The sequence below is a fragment of the Copidosoma floridanum genome, unplaced genomic scaffold (genome assembly GCF_036245765.1).
Source record: "Copidosoma floridanum isolate Cflo_tuat_1 unplaced genomic scaffold, Cflo_Japanese_pri ptg000026l, whole genome shotgun sequence".
Lineage (NCBI taxonomy): Eukaryota > Metazoa > Arthropoda > Insecta > Hymenoptera > Encyrtidae > Copidosoma > Copidosoma floridanum.
In genome coordinates this window covers 1,171,767-1,184,771 of record NW_028321903.1, presented here as the reverse complement: position 1 = coordinate 1,184,771, position 13,005 = coordinate 1,171,767, and the positions used below count along the sequence as shown (strand labels likewise).

Sequence of the window (13,005 nt, the reverse complement as noted above, 5' to 3'; positions counted from 1 at the left end):
TGTTTCAATAAATTCTGATTTGATACTAGAAACAGTATTCTTGCAGTAAGTTTAAGTGGTTTAGGGCTTAGAGATCTTTTTAATTAGAAAATTATTACTAGATCTTAAACTTTACTGACTAAGGATAAGAGTATTATTACCAAATTAAAGTAACATTACCAAAGAATTAGAAATAAGATAAATAAGTCAAAAAAAGGTCTCTTGGCGAAGGAAGTCCACAGTTGAAACTAATGTGTGAGTAAACTAAATTAAATTTTTTTTCAAACTAAAAATATGACATGTTAAAAATTCTCAAAAAATGTCAAAACATTATTATTCTTTAGACACTTTGGCAACAAAAACAATGGTTTCAATAAAAATTCCAACGCGCCATAGACAGTACCTCTTCGGTGGTGTGGAAACCTGTCTAATAATGAAGAAAATTAAATAAGTAGCAACCAAAAAGAAACATAAGCAAACATAAGAACAGTTCTAAAAGTATGTTATAATTATATAAGGCTTTTTATATTTAGTTATTATAATTGTTTAGTTCATTATATAAATAAGTGTATTTACTTAATAAATGAAAGCGAACACAATCGAGAAATTCAAATTTCTTAGGATAAACCCCTGAAACGATCAATAATTAATAAATAACTAAAACTGTGGCAAGGAAAGCACTTCGAATTACTTAACAGTAGAATACGCTCTCGAAATGTAACATACTTCGCAAATAAATGAAAGCGCACACAAGCGAGCGCTTCAATTTACTTAGGCTGAGTACGTAAATAAAAGTGCGGCCAAGTAAGCGCACTGGGTCGTTGGGGATTAGCCGCATGAGATTTTTCTTATCAATAAATAAAATGATAGTGCGGCCAAGTAAGCGCACTGGGTCGTTGGGGATTAGCCGCTTGAGATTGTTCTTATCAACAAATAAAATGATAGTGCGGCCAAGTAAGCGCACTGGGTCGTTGGGGATTAGCCGCTTGAGATTGTTCTTATGAATAAATAAAATGATAGTGCGGCCAAGTTAGCGCACTGGGTCGTTGGGGATTAGCCGCTTGAGATTTACCTTACCAATAAATAAAATAAAAGTGCGGCCAAGTAAGCGCACTGGGTCGTTGGGGATTAGCCGCTTAAAATTTACCTTACCAATAAATAAAATAAAAGTGCGGCCAAGTAAGCGCACTGGGTCGTTGGGGATTAGCCGCTTGAGATTGTTCTTATCAATAAATAAAATGATAGTGCGGCCAAGTAAGCGCACTGGGTCGTTGGGGATTAGCCGCATGAGATTTTTCTTATCAATAAATAAAATGATAGTGCGGCCAAGTAAGCGCACTGGGTCGTTGGGGATTAGCCGCTTGAGATTGTTCTTATGAATAAATAAAATGATAGTGCGGCCAAGTTAGCGCACTGGGTCGTTGGGGATTAGCCGCTTGAAATTTATCTTACCAATAAATAAAATAAAAGTGCGGCCAAGTAAGCGCACTGGGTCGTTGGGGATTAGCCGCATGAGATTTTTCTTATTAATAAATAAAATAAAAGTGCGGCCAAGTAAGCGCACTGGGTCGTTGGGGATTAGCCGCTTGAGATTTTTCTTATCAATAAATAAAATGATAGTGCGGCCAAGTAAGCGCACTGGGTCGTTGGGGATTAGCCGCTTGAGATTGTTCTTATCAATAAATAAAATGATAGTGCGGCCAAGTAAGCGCACTGGGTCGTTGGGGATTAGCCGCTTGAGATTGTTCTTATCAATAAATAAAATGATAGTGCGGCCAAGTAAGCGCACTGGGTCGTTGGGGATTAGCCGCTTGAGATTGTTCTTATCAATAAATAAAATGATAGTGCGGCCAAGTAAGCGCACTGGGTCGTTGGGGATTAGCCGCTTGAGATTGTTCTTATCAATAAATAAAATGATAGTGCGGCCAAGTAAGCGCACTGGGTCGTTGGGGATTAACCGCATGAGATTTTTCTTATGAATAAATAAAATGATAGTGCGGCCAAGTAAGCGCACTGGGTCGTTGGGGATTAGCCGCTTGAGATTGTTCTTATCAATAAATAAAATGATAGTGCGGCCAAGTAAGCGCACTGGGTCGTTGGGGATTAGCCGCTTGAGATTGTTCTTATGAATAAATAAAATGATAGTGCGGCCAAGTTAGCGCACTGGGTCGTTGGGGATTAGCCGCTTGAAATTTACCTTACCAATAAATAAAATAAAAGTGCGGCCAAGTAAGCGCACTGGGTCGTTGGGGATTAGCCGCATGAGATTTTTCTTATTAATAAATAAAATAAAAGTGCGGCCAAGTAAGCGCACTGGGTCGTTGGGGATTAGCCACTTGAGATTGTTCTTATCAACAAATAAAATGATAGTGCGGCCAAGTAAGCGCACTGGGTCGTTGGGGATTAGCCGCTTGAAATTTACCTTACCAATAAATAAAGTAAAAGTGCGGCCAAGTAAGCGCACTGGGTCGTTGGGGATTAGCCGCTTGAGATTGTTCTTATCAACAAATAAAATGATAGTGCGGCCAAGTAAGCGCACTGGGTCGTTGGGGATTAGCCGCTTGAAATTTACCTTACCAATAAATAAAATAAAAGTGCGGCCAAGTAAGCGCACTGGGTCGTTGGGGATTAGCCGCTTGAGATTGTTCTTATCAATAAATATAATGATAGTGCGGCCAAGTAAGCGCACTCGGTCGTTGGGGATTAGCCGCATGAGATATTTCTTATTAATAAATAAAATAAAAGTGCGGCCAAGTAAGCGCACTGGGTCGTTGGGGATTAGCCGCTTGAGATTGTTCTTATGAATAAATAAAATGATAGTGCGGCCAAGTAAGCGCACTGGGTCGTTGGGGATTAGCCGCTTGAGATTGTTCTTATGAATAAATAAAATGATAGTGCGGCCAAGTAAGCGCACTGGGTCGTTGGGGATTAGCCGCTTGAGATTTACCTTACCAATAAATAAAATAAAAGTGCGGCCAAGTAAGCGCACTGGGTCGTTGGGGATTAGCCGCTTGAGATTGTTCTTATGAATAAATAAAATGATAGTGCGGCCAAGTAAGCGCACTCGGTCGTTGGGGATTAGCCGCATGAGATTTTTCTTATTAATAAATAAAATAAAAGTGCGGCCAAGTAAGCGCACTGGGTCGTTGGGGATTAGCCGCTTGAGATTGTTCTTATGAATAAATAAAATGATAGTGCGGCCAAGTAAGCGCACTGGGTCGTTGGGGATTAGCCACTTGAGATTGTTCTTATGAATAAATAAAATGATAGTGCGGCCAAGTTAGCGCACTGGGTCGTTGGGGATTAGCCGCTTGAAATTTACCTTACCAATAAATAAAATAAAAGTGCGGCCAAGTAAGCGCACTGGGTCGTTGGGGATTAGCCGCATGAGATTTTTCTTATTAATAAATAAAATAAAAGTGCGGCCAAGTAAGCGCACTGGGTCGTTGGGGATTAGCCGCTTGAGATTTTTCTTATCAATAAATAAAATGATAGTGCGGCCAAGTAAGCGCACTGGGTCGTTGGGGATTAGCCGCTTGAGATTGTTCTTATCAATAAATAAAATGATAGTGCGGCCAAGTAAGCGCACTGGGTCGTTGGGGATTAGCCGCTTGAGATTGTTCTTATCAATAAATAAAATGATAGTGCGGCCAAGTAAGCGCACTGGGTCGTTGGGGATTAGCCGCTTGAGATTGTTCTTATCAATAAATAAAATGATAGTGCGGCCAAGTAAGCGCACTGGGTCGTTGGGGATTAACCGCATGAGATTTTTCTTATGAATAAATAAAATGATAGTGCGGCCAAGTAAGCGCACTGGGTCGTTGGGGATTAGCCGCTTGAGATTGTTCTTATGAATAAATAAAATGATAGTGCGGCCAAGTAAGCGCACTGGGTCGTTGGGGATTAGCCGCTTGAGATTGTTCTTATGAATAAATAAAATGATAGTGCGGCCAAGTAAGCGCACTGGGTCGTTGGGGATTAGCCGCTTGAGATTGTTCTTATGAATAAATAAAATGATAGTGCGGCCAAGTTAGCGCACTGGGTCGTTGGGGATTAGCCGCTTGAGATTGTTCTTATCAATAAATAAAATGATAGTGCGGCCAAGTAAGCGCACTGGGTCGTTGGGGATTAGCCGCATGAGATTTTTCTTATTAATAAATAAAATAAAAGTGCGGCCAAGTAAGCGCACTGGGTCGTTGGGGATTAGCCGCTTGAAATTTACCTTACCAATAAATAAAATAAAAGTGCGGCCAAGTAAGCGCACTGGGTCGTTGGGGATTAGCCGCTTGAGATTGTTCTTATCAACAAATAAAATGATAGTGCGGCCAAGTAAGCGCACTGGGTCGTTGGGGATTAGCCGCTTGAAATTTACCTTACCAATAAATAAAATAAAAGTGCGGCCAAGTAAGCGCACTGGGTCGTTGGGGATTAGCCGCTTGAGATTGTTCTTATCAATAAATATAATGATAGTGCGGCCAAGTAAGCGCACTCGGTCGTTGGGGATTAGCCGCATGAGATTTTTCTTATTAATAAATAAAATAAAAGTGCGGCCAAGTAAGCGCACTGGGTCGTTGGGGATTAGCCGCTTGAGATTGTTCTTATGAATAAATAAAATGATAGTGCGGCCAAGTAAGCGCACTGGGTCGTTGGGGATTAGCCGCTTGAGATTTACCTTACCAATAAATAAAATAAAAGTGCGGCCAAGTAAGCGCACTGGGTCGTTGGGGATTAGCCGCTTGAGATTGTTCTTATGAATAAATAAAATGATAGTGCGGCCAAGTAAGCGCACTCGGTCGTTGGGGATTAGCCGCATGAGATTTTTCTTATTAATAAATAAAATAAAAGTGCGGCCAAGTAAGCGCACTGGGTCGTTGGGGATTAGCCGCTTGAGATTGTTCTTATGAATAAATAAAATGATAGTGCGGCCAAGTAAGCGCACTGGGTCGTTGGGGATTAGCCGCTTAAAATTTACCTTACCAATAAATAAAATAAAAGTGCGGCCAAGTAAGCGCACTGGGTCGTTGGGGATTAGCCGCTTGAGATTGTTCTTATGAATAAATAAAATGATAGTGCGGCCAAGTAAGCGCACTCGGTCGTTGGGGATTAGCCGCTTGAGATTGTTCTTATGAATAAATAAAATGATAGTGCGGCCAAGTAAGCGCACTGGGTCGTTGGGGATTAGCCGCTTAAAATTTACCTTACCAATAAATAAAATAAAAGTGCGGCCAAGTAAGCGCACTGGGTCGTTGGGGATTAGCCGCTTGAGATTGTTCTTATGAATAAATAAAATGATAGTGCGGCCAAGTAAGCGCACTCGGTCGTTGGGGATTAGCCGCTTGAGATTGTTCTTATGAATAAATAAAATGATAGTGCGGCCAAGTAAGCGCACTCGGTCGTTGGGGATTAGCCGCATGAGATTTTTCTTATTAATAAATAAAATAAAAGTGCGGCCAAGTAAGCGCACTGGGTCGTTGGGGATTAGCCGCTTGAGATTTTTCTTATCAATAAATAAAATGATAGTGCGGCCAAGTAAGCGCACTGGGTCGTTGGCGATTAGCCGCTTGAGATTGTTCTTATCAATAAATAAAATGATAGTGCGGCCAAGTAAGCGCACTGGGTCGTTGGGGATTAGCCGCTTGAGATTGTTCTTATCAATAAATAAAATGATAGTGCGGCCAAGTAAGCGCACTGGGTCGTTGGGGATTAGCCGCTTGAGATTGTTCTTATCAATAAATAAAATGATAGTGCGGCCAAGTAAGCGCACTGGGTCGTTGGGGATTAGCCGCATGAGATTTTTCTTATTAATAAATAAAATAAAAGTGCGGCCAAGTAAGCGCACTGGGTCGTTGGGGATTAGCCGCTTGAGATTTTTCTTATCAATAAATAAAATGATAGTGCGGCCAAGTAAGCGCACTGGGTCGTTGGGGATTAGCCGCTTGAGATTGTTCTTATGAATAAATAAAATGATAGTGCGGCCAAGTAAGCGCACTGGGTCGTTGGGGATTAGCCGCTTGAGATTGTTCTTATGAATAAATAAAATGATAGTGCGGCCAAGTAAGCGCACTGGGTCGTTGGGGATTAGCCGCTTAAAATTTACCTTACCAATAAATAAAATAAAAGTGCGGCCAAGTAAGCGCACTGGGTCGTTGGGGATTAGCCGCTTGAGATTGTTCTTATGAATAAATAAAATGATAGTGCGGCCAAGTAAGCGCACTCGGTCGTTGGGGATTAGCCGCTTGAGATTGTTCTTATGAATAAATAAAATGATAGTGCGGCCAAGTAAGCGCACTGGGTCGTTGGGGATTAGCCGCTTAAAATTTACCTTACCAATAAATAAAATAAAAGTGCGGCCAAGTAAGCGCACTGGGTCGTTGGGGATTAGCCGCATGAGATTTTTCTTATTAATAAATAAAATAAAAGTGCGGCCAAGTAAGCGCACTCGGTCGTTGGGGATTAGCCGCTTGAGATTGTTCTTATGAATAAATAAAATGATAGTGCGGCCAAGTAAGCGCACTGGGTCGTTGGGGATTAGCCGCTTGAGATTGTTCTTATGAATAAATAAAATGATAGTGCGGCCAAGTAAGCGCACTCGGTCGTTGGGGATTAGCCGCATGAGATTTTTCTTATTAATAAATAAAATAAAAGTGCGGCCAAGTAAGCGCACTGGGTCGTTGGGGATTAGCCGCTTGAGATTGTTCTTATGAATAAATAAATTGATAGTGCGGCCAAGTAAGCGCACTGGGTCGTTGGGGATTAGCCGCTTAAAATTTACCTTACCAATAAATAAAATAAAAGTGCGGCCAAGTAAGCGCACTGGGTCGTTGGGGATTAGCCGCTTGAGATTGTTCTTATGAATAAATAAAATGATAGTGCGGCCAAGTAAGCGCACTCGGTCGTTGGGGATTAGCCGCTTGAGATTGTTCTTATGAATAAATAATATGATAGTGCGGCCAAGTAAGCGCACTGGGTCGTTGGGGATTAGCCGCTTAAAATTTACCTTACCAATAAATAAAATAAAAGTGCGGCCAAGTAAGCGCACTCGGTCGTTGGGGATTAGCCGCATGAGATTTTTCTTATTAATAAATAAAATAAAAGTGCGGCCAAGTAAGCGCACTGGGTCGTTGGGGATTAGCCGCTTGAGATTGTTCTTATGAATAAATAAAATGATAGTGCGGCCAAGTAAGCGCACTGGGTCGTTGGGGATTAGCCACTTGAGATTGTTCTTATGAATAAATAAAATGATAGTGCGGCCAAGTTAGCGCACTGGGTCGTTGGGGATTAGCCGCTTGAAATTTACCTTACCAATAAATAAAATAAAAGTGCGGCCAAGTAAGCGCACTGGGTCGTTGGGGATTAGCCGCATGAGATTTTTCTTATTAATAAATAAAATAAAAGTGCGGCCAAGTAAGCGCACTGGGTCGTTGGGGATTAGCCGCTTGAGATTTTTCTTATCAATAAATAAAATGATAGTGCGGCCAAGTAAGCGCACTGGGTCGTTGGGGATTAGCCGCTTGAGATTGTTCTTATCAATAAATAAAATGATAGTGCGGCCAAGTAAGCGCACTGGGTCGTTGGGGATTAGCCACTTGAGATTGTTCTTATGAATAAATAAAATGATAGTGCGGCCAAGTTAGCGCACTGGGTCGTTGGGGATTAGCCGCTTGAAATTTACCTTACCAATAAATAAAATAAAAGTGCGGCCAAGTAAGCGCACTGGGTCGTTGGGGATTAGCCGCATGAGATTTTTCTTATTAATAAATAAAATAAAAGTGCGGCCAAGTAAGCGCACTGGGTCGTTGGGGATTAGCCGCTTGAGATTGTTCTTATGAATAAATAAAATGATAGTGCGGCCAAGTAAGCGCACTGGGTCGTTGGGGATTAGCCACTTGAAATTTACCTTACTAATAAATAAAATAAAAGTGCGGCCAAGTAAGCGCACTGGGTCGTTGGGGATTAGCCGCATGAGATTTTTCTTATTAATAAATAAAATGATAGTGCGGCCAAGTAAGCGCACTGGGTCGTTGGGGATTAGCCGCTTGAGATTGTTCTTATGAATAAATAAAATGATAGTGCGGCCAAGTAAGCGCACTCGGTCGTTGGGGATTAGCCGCTTGAGATTTACCTTACCAATAAACAAAATAAAAGTGCGGCCAAGTAAGCGCACTGGGTCGTTGGGGATTAGCCGCTTGAGATTGTTCTTATGAATAAATAAAATGATAGTGCGGCCAAGTAAGCGCACTGGGTCGTTGGGGATTAGCCGCTTGAGATTGTTCTTATGAATAAATAAAATGATAGTGCGGCCAAGTTAGCGCACTGGGTCGTTGGGGATTAGCCGCTTGAGATTGTTCTTATGAATAAATAAAATGATAGTGCGGCCAAGTTAGCGCACTGGGTCGTTGGGGATTAGCCGCTTGAGATTTACCTTACCAATAAATAAAATAAAAGTGCGGCCAAGTAAGCGCACTGGGTCGTTGGGGATTAGGCATTTGGGTTTCATGTGTTCGGGCTTTGAGCGCTGTGTCTTTGAGTTTTGGACGTTCAAACGACGCGCAGTCGCTCGGCCAATCGGAGGCCGGCTGCGCACAAGTGTGCGCGAGTTCTCAGCACGATGATCGTGCCACGATCTCGGCACACTGCTACCAATTCCACCGTAACAAAACGTACCTAGGGCCTACCTAGGCCCCCTCTAACTACCGAGCCAGCCTAGTTAAATTTCCGAGCAGGATCAAGGTAGCGATGTAACACCATAATCGATAACGCCATCTCAATACGATGTGAAACGATCGGAACTATCGGAGCAATTTAAGAGCGTTGCTAAATTATGAAAACAATAGAAAAATTTGATAAAAGTTACAAATATCAGTACTCAAACCATCCAAAATCCACACAAACTTTTTTAACATTGATTCCAAGCCTGAATACCGACACATGACGCGGTTAATATACGAACAGTCACGGGCTGATGAATTGATGATACGTGAAAAAGGACAACCACGGGCATACGGAATTTACGGGATTTATTCATACAAAATTACCGTGACAAACAGCCATGGGCGTACGGAAATTAACGGGATCTTGTCTAAAATAACCGTGACGGGCAGCCACGGGCATACGGAAATTTACGGGATTTATTCATACAAAATTACCGTAACAGACAGTCAGAGGCGTACGCAAATATACGGGATTCATTCATCTAAAATTACCGTGTCGGACAGCCACGGGCATACGGTAATTTACGGGATTTATTCATACAAAATTACCGTGACGGACAGCCACGGACATCCAGAAATTTATAGTATTCTTTTATCCAACATTACCGTGACGGACAGCCACGGGCCTACGGAGGTATACGGAATTCATTTATCTGAAATTACTGTGATTGACAGCCATGGGCATACGGAAATTGACGGGATCTATTTATCTAAAATAACCGTGATGGTTAGTCACGGGCATACGAAAATTTACGAGATTTATTCATACAAAATACCGTGACGGACGGTCACGGGCGCCCGGTTATTTACGGGATTATCATGGTTTGACGAGCGTGTGCTGTACGCACTTACACGGAACTCGTCTTATTGTTACGTTTCGTCACGGGCAGAAACGGAAACAGGCCTGGGGTGTAATCCGCAATCGCCGCCAGCAGTTACATATGTACGACGTGACAACGTTGCGTGGTTGGGGGCGCTACTGTCGATTTACTGGTGATGTGATCCGCAATCTCACCAGCAGTAAAGCAGACGACGTCCGTCTACTTGCTCTTTTTCGTGACATTTTCCGACATTCTGTCGTCTGCTTTACTTTGTTTACAATCAGAAAATGTCACGATTGTATAAAACATAACTGTCATAGTTATGATTATTCTCACGTATTAAAACTTAAATAATAATAATAAAAAAAGTTGTCACTACATTGTCGAAGCTCGCAATTATGTTCTGCTGCGTTAAGTTTGATACGCACGATTAGTGGGGTATCGACAGTACTACAATATCTATCATGAATAATTTTTGTATTGCATAGCAAAATTAATGGATCTTATTCATTACTGTTACAAATTTTTTTTCATTGGTCAAATATTTGTTTCAAGTTTTGGATTTAAAGTACAATAAGTTCTAAAGTGATGTAAGAAATTAATATTATTATAATTATTAACGTAAATGATAACTTTTTAATTGTTTTTTACAAGTCTCTTATTACTTCATTCCAAGCTCTCTCAACTTGTTGTTGAGTAACTTCATAACTCCATAATGTTGAAATTACTACATGAGCATTTTTTACTTGTTCAATGTTACCAGGCTGAACCAAAATACGTTTTTCAGCTTCTTCTTTCGTTAAATTATTTCTGTTCATCAACCGTTTTACAGCCTTTAGACACAAATTGTAATTTTAAAAATCAGTTAATGATATTATCTAAATTGGTAAATAGAAACCAAAACTCACTTCATCGTATGGAATTATGCATGTCCATATTTCATGGAAAACTTGCTGCCAACCAGCTTGAATTAAGACAGCTGCTTCAACAACTACAACTTTAAAACCTTTTTTATTTAGTTCGTTGACTTGATTTTTTGCTTCATCAAGAACAGCTGGCCATAGTATTTTATTCAGCTTTTCCAGTTCACTCTGGAAGGCAACAAATTGGTTATATTATTAATTAATATCCATAGGGTTAAATGAATTTTATTTATACTTACTTTGTCATTAAAAACTAAACTGCCCAAGGCGTTTCTATTGACTTGACCATCTTGATTTAAGTACTTATTACCAAATGTATCAATAATTTTATGATAACAATTCATACCAGGTGCGTACAATGCATGAGCAATGAAATCACAGTTGATGAGCCCTGCTCCTAGTTTTTGTAACTTATCTGCTATCGAAGACTTACCACTAGCTATGCCACCAGTTAATCCAATAATATATGGTTGTATAGGTTTTTCTGTTCTGTTCTAAAATACGATGAATTCCATTAAAAATTTGAAATGAGAATCACATTAATTTAATTAGTGCTTTAAATATTCACAGGTTGTTTCAATCTTGTTCCTAATAAACGCATTCTATTGTTACTTGAGCTTATTTTTACTTCTTCATGTCCATTATGATCAGGATCTTCAGCTAATTTTACTACATGAATATCCAACTTTCTTAAATTATTTTCAGTTCTCCTGTTGTTAATTAAGTCACCACCTTTCTTTGTTTCTTCACTTACAACAATCAGTTCAAAAGAAGGATCATCCTTTGTTGGACCATAAATATCAGTGATTGGGACAATGTAATATTTTAACGATGGATCAACGTCTTCTGCAAAATCTTGTAACAATGCAATGCGCTTGGAACATGGCTCTATTAGTTCCCACAGAATTTTTCCTGATAGTTGAAACACAAAACAAAGTATCACTACTACTGTTATTTTATTAGTATGAATATAGTTTTCACTAAGATATTACATTTAATAAAATTAAATGAAACAATCTATTTACTTTGAATCATATTTGAATCTGTAACTCCTACAGTCAATTCGTGAGAACATCGAAGGATGGCTTCACTCAGAAAAATCTTATGACCTGTGTGTAATCTGTCAAAAGTCCCACCCAAGACCACATTCTTGTACACTTTTCCATCAGAACTCTGTACGTTTGTACTACTCTTAACACAACTCAACTCTTGATTTTTCTGATTAAGCATCAAGAATTTACAATCTATTGACATATTATCCAAGTAATCTTGCATCAAAGTATTGACATCATTAGTATTATAGGTTTCATCAAAGATAACCAATTCCACTGGCCTTTTAGTACGTATAGTTGATCCACTAGAATTTTTCAAGCTCAACAGTAAAACTCTAACATCCAGGCAGTTAGAATAGCTTGAAGCAGAAGCATATATATTTGCAACAATGTGAGAATAACATGGTCCATTCAGTTTGTTAAAAGGTAACTGGGAGTATGAAGTAGAATAGAGAATGTTTTTATCTGGAAGGTACTGAATATAAAGTGTTTTTAAAACATGTTTTTTAATGATTGGTAACAGCTTAGCCACCTTTGCTGGATTAGTAAGTATTAATAGCCCAGTATTGACCATGGTATCAGCAGCTATTTCTAGCAGTGAAATTACTATAAGTCTAATGTTTTCCGTTACTCTTACGAAAGTATATTTAAATAAGGGTCAAAGTGACTAGCACTTCAGTGACGACGGCTTGATATAATTCTAAATGCAAATATGTATCAATGTCATATGATGCAACGAATTCCTACACAAAGTATTAAATCGTGAAGGATATTATCCACGGTAATTGCGATAAGAAAATTCACTCTTCCTTCGTTTCTATGTTAAAGACTATAAATACTAAAAGCATTTACAATTAATGAAAATAATCTGTAGCAGTTAAATAAATAATTACGTACAATAAATAAACCGTTATCAGTAACGGTCTACACACTTCTCTTTATGGCTTAATTAAGGTGGCTTCAAGGATTTTTCAAAAATGAAACGATCACCATGAATCGGTTCTTCTTCTTCTTCTTCTTGAGGGGGTTAGTGGCTCCAGTGAGGCTACTTTTGTGTTAGTATAGCCGAGTAGCGTTTAGGTTTAGTCCATAGAGGTATACCTCTATGGTTTAGTCCGAACGGCCATTAACAAAACTTATTATCGTCTGCTTGCTCAATGAAGTGCGGCTGTGCGGCATGCATGCACCATGCGGTGAAAGAAATTTTGAAGTATTAGGTTTGTTCGATTAGGGAGTCCAGAGCATCTCGAGCAACCCCGGGCCGCTGGAGCGCACGACCGCACCTACAGCTTTGGCCGCAAGTGCAGATACGCGCCCCAGCCCCAGCGGTACCCAGGCCGCCCGGAGTGCTCCGGGCATCTCAAATGAGTAAATATATTGGGGGGGGGGAGGGGGTAGAAGTGTAAACGTGAAGAATTATAGGTCAGTTAAGAGTAATACGATAGGATGGTGATGGTTTCAAGTAGGTGAGAATGTTTGTAGAGAATAAGAGAAAAATTTCGCAGTCACCTAAAAAGTT

General features: G+C 40.1%; 1 protein-coding gene across 2 annotated transcripts; it reads right to left on the bottom strand.

Annotated features, from left to right (window-relative positions):
- Positions 1-10,102: 10,102 nt before the first annotated feature.
- Ppat-Dpck (Bifunctional Phosphopantetheine adenylyltransferase - Dephospho-CoA kinase) lies at positions 10,103-12,627 on the bottom strand. 2 transcript variants are annotated; one of them, XM_089595594.1, is made up of 6 exons: positions 12,384-12,627; positions 11,460-12,324; positions 11,003-11,346; positions 10,674-10,928; positions 10,420-10,602; positions 10,103-10,344 (listed from the first exon to the last, which is right to left on the bottom strand). In XM_089595594.1, the coding sequence occupies exons 2-6, from the start codon at positions 12,058-12,060 to the stop codon at positions 10,159-10,161; spliced, it is 1,569 nt and encodes a 522-aa protein (XP_089451720.1). In that variant the 5' UTR covers positions 12,061-12,324; positions 12,384-12,627; the 3' UTR covers positions 10,103-10,158. The 2 variants fall into 2 exon arrangements, with proteins under 2 accessions (XP_089451720.1, XP_014205751.2); XM_014350265.2 differs by having other exon boundaries at positions 11,460-12,627.
- Positions 12,628-13,005: the final 378 nt, after the last annotated feature.

Coding starts and splice junctions, on each gene's coding strand:
- Ppat-Dpck (XM_014350265.2), bottom strand. CDS start 12,060: ATGGTCAATACTGGGCTATTAATACTTACTAATCCAGCAAAGGTGGCT. Junction 10,929..11,002: donor GAACAAGATTGAAACAACCT/GTGAATATTTAA, acceptor ATCGTATTTTAG/AACAGAACAGAAAAACCTAT. Junction 10,603..10,673: donor GTTTAGTTTTTAATGACAAA/GTAAGTATAAAT, acceptor GTTGCCTTCCAG/AGTGAACTGGAAAAGCTGAA.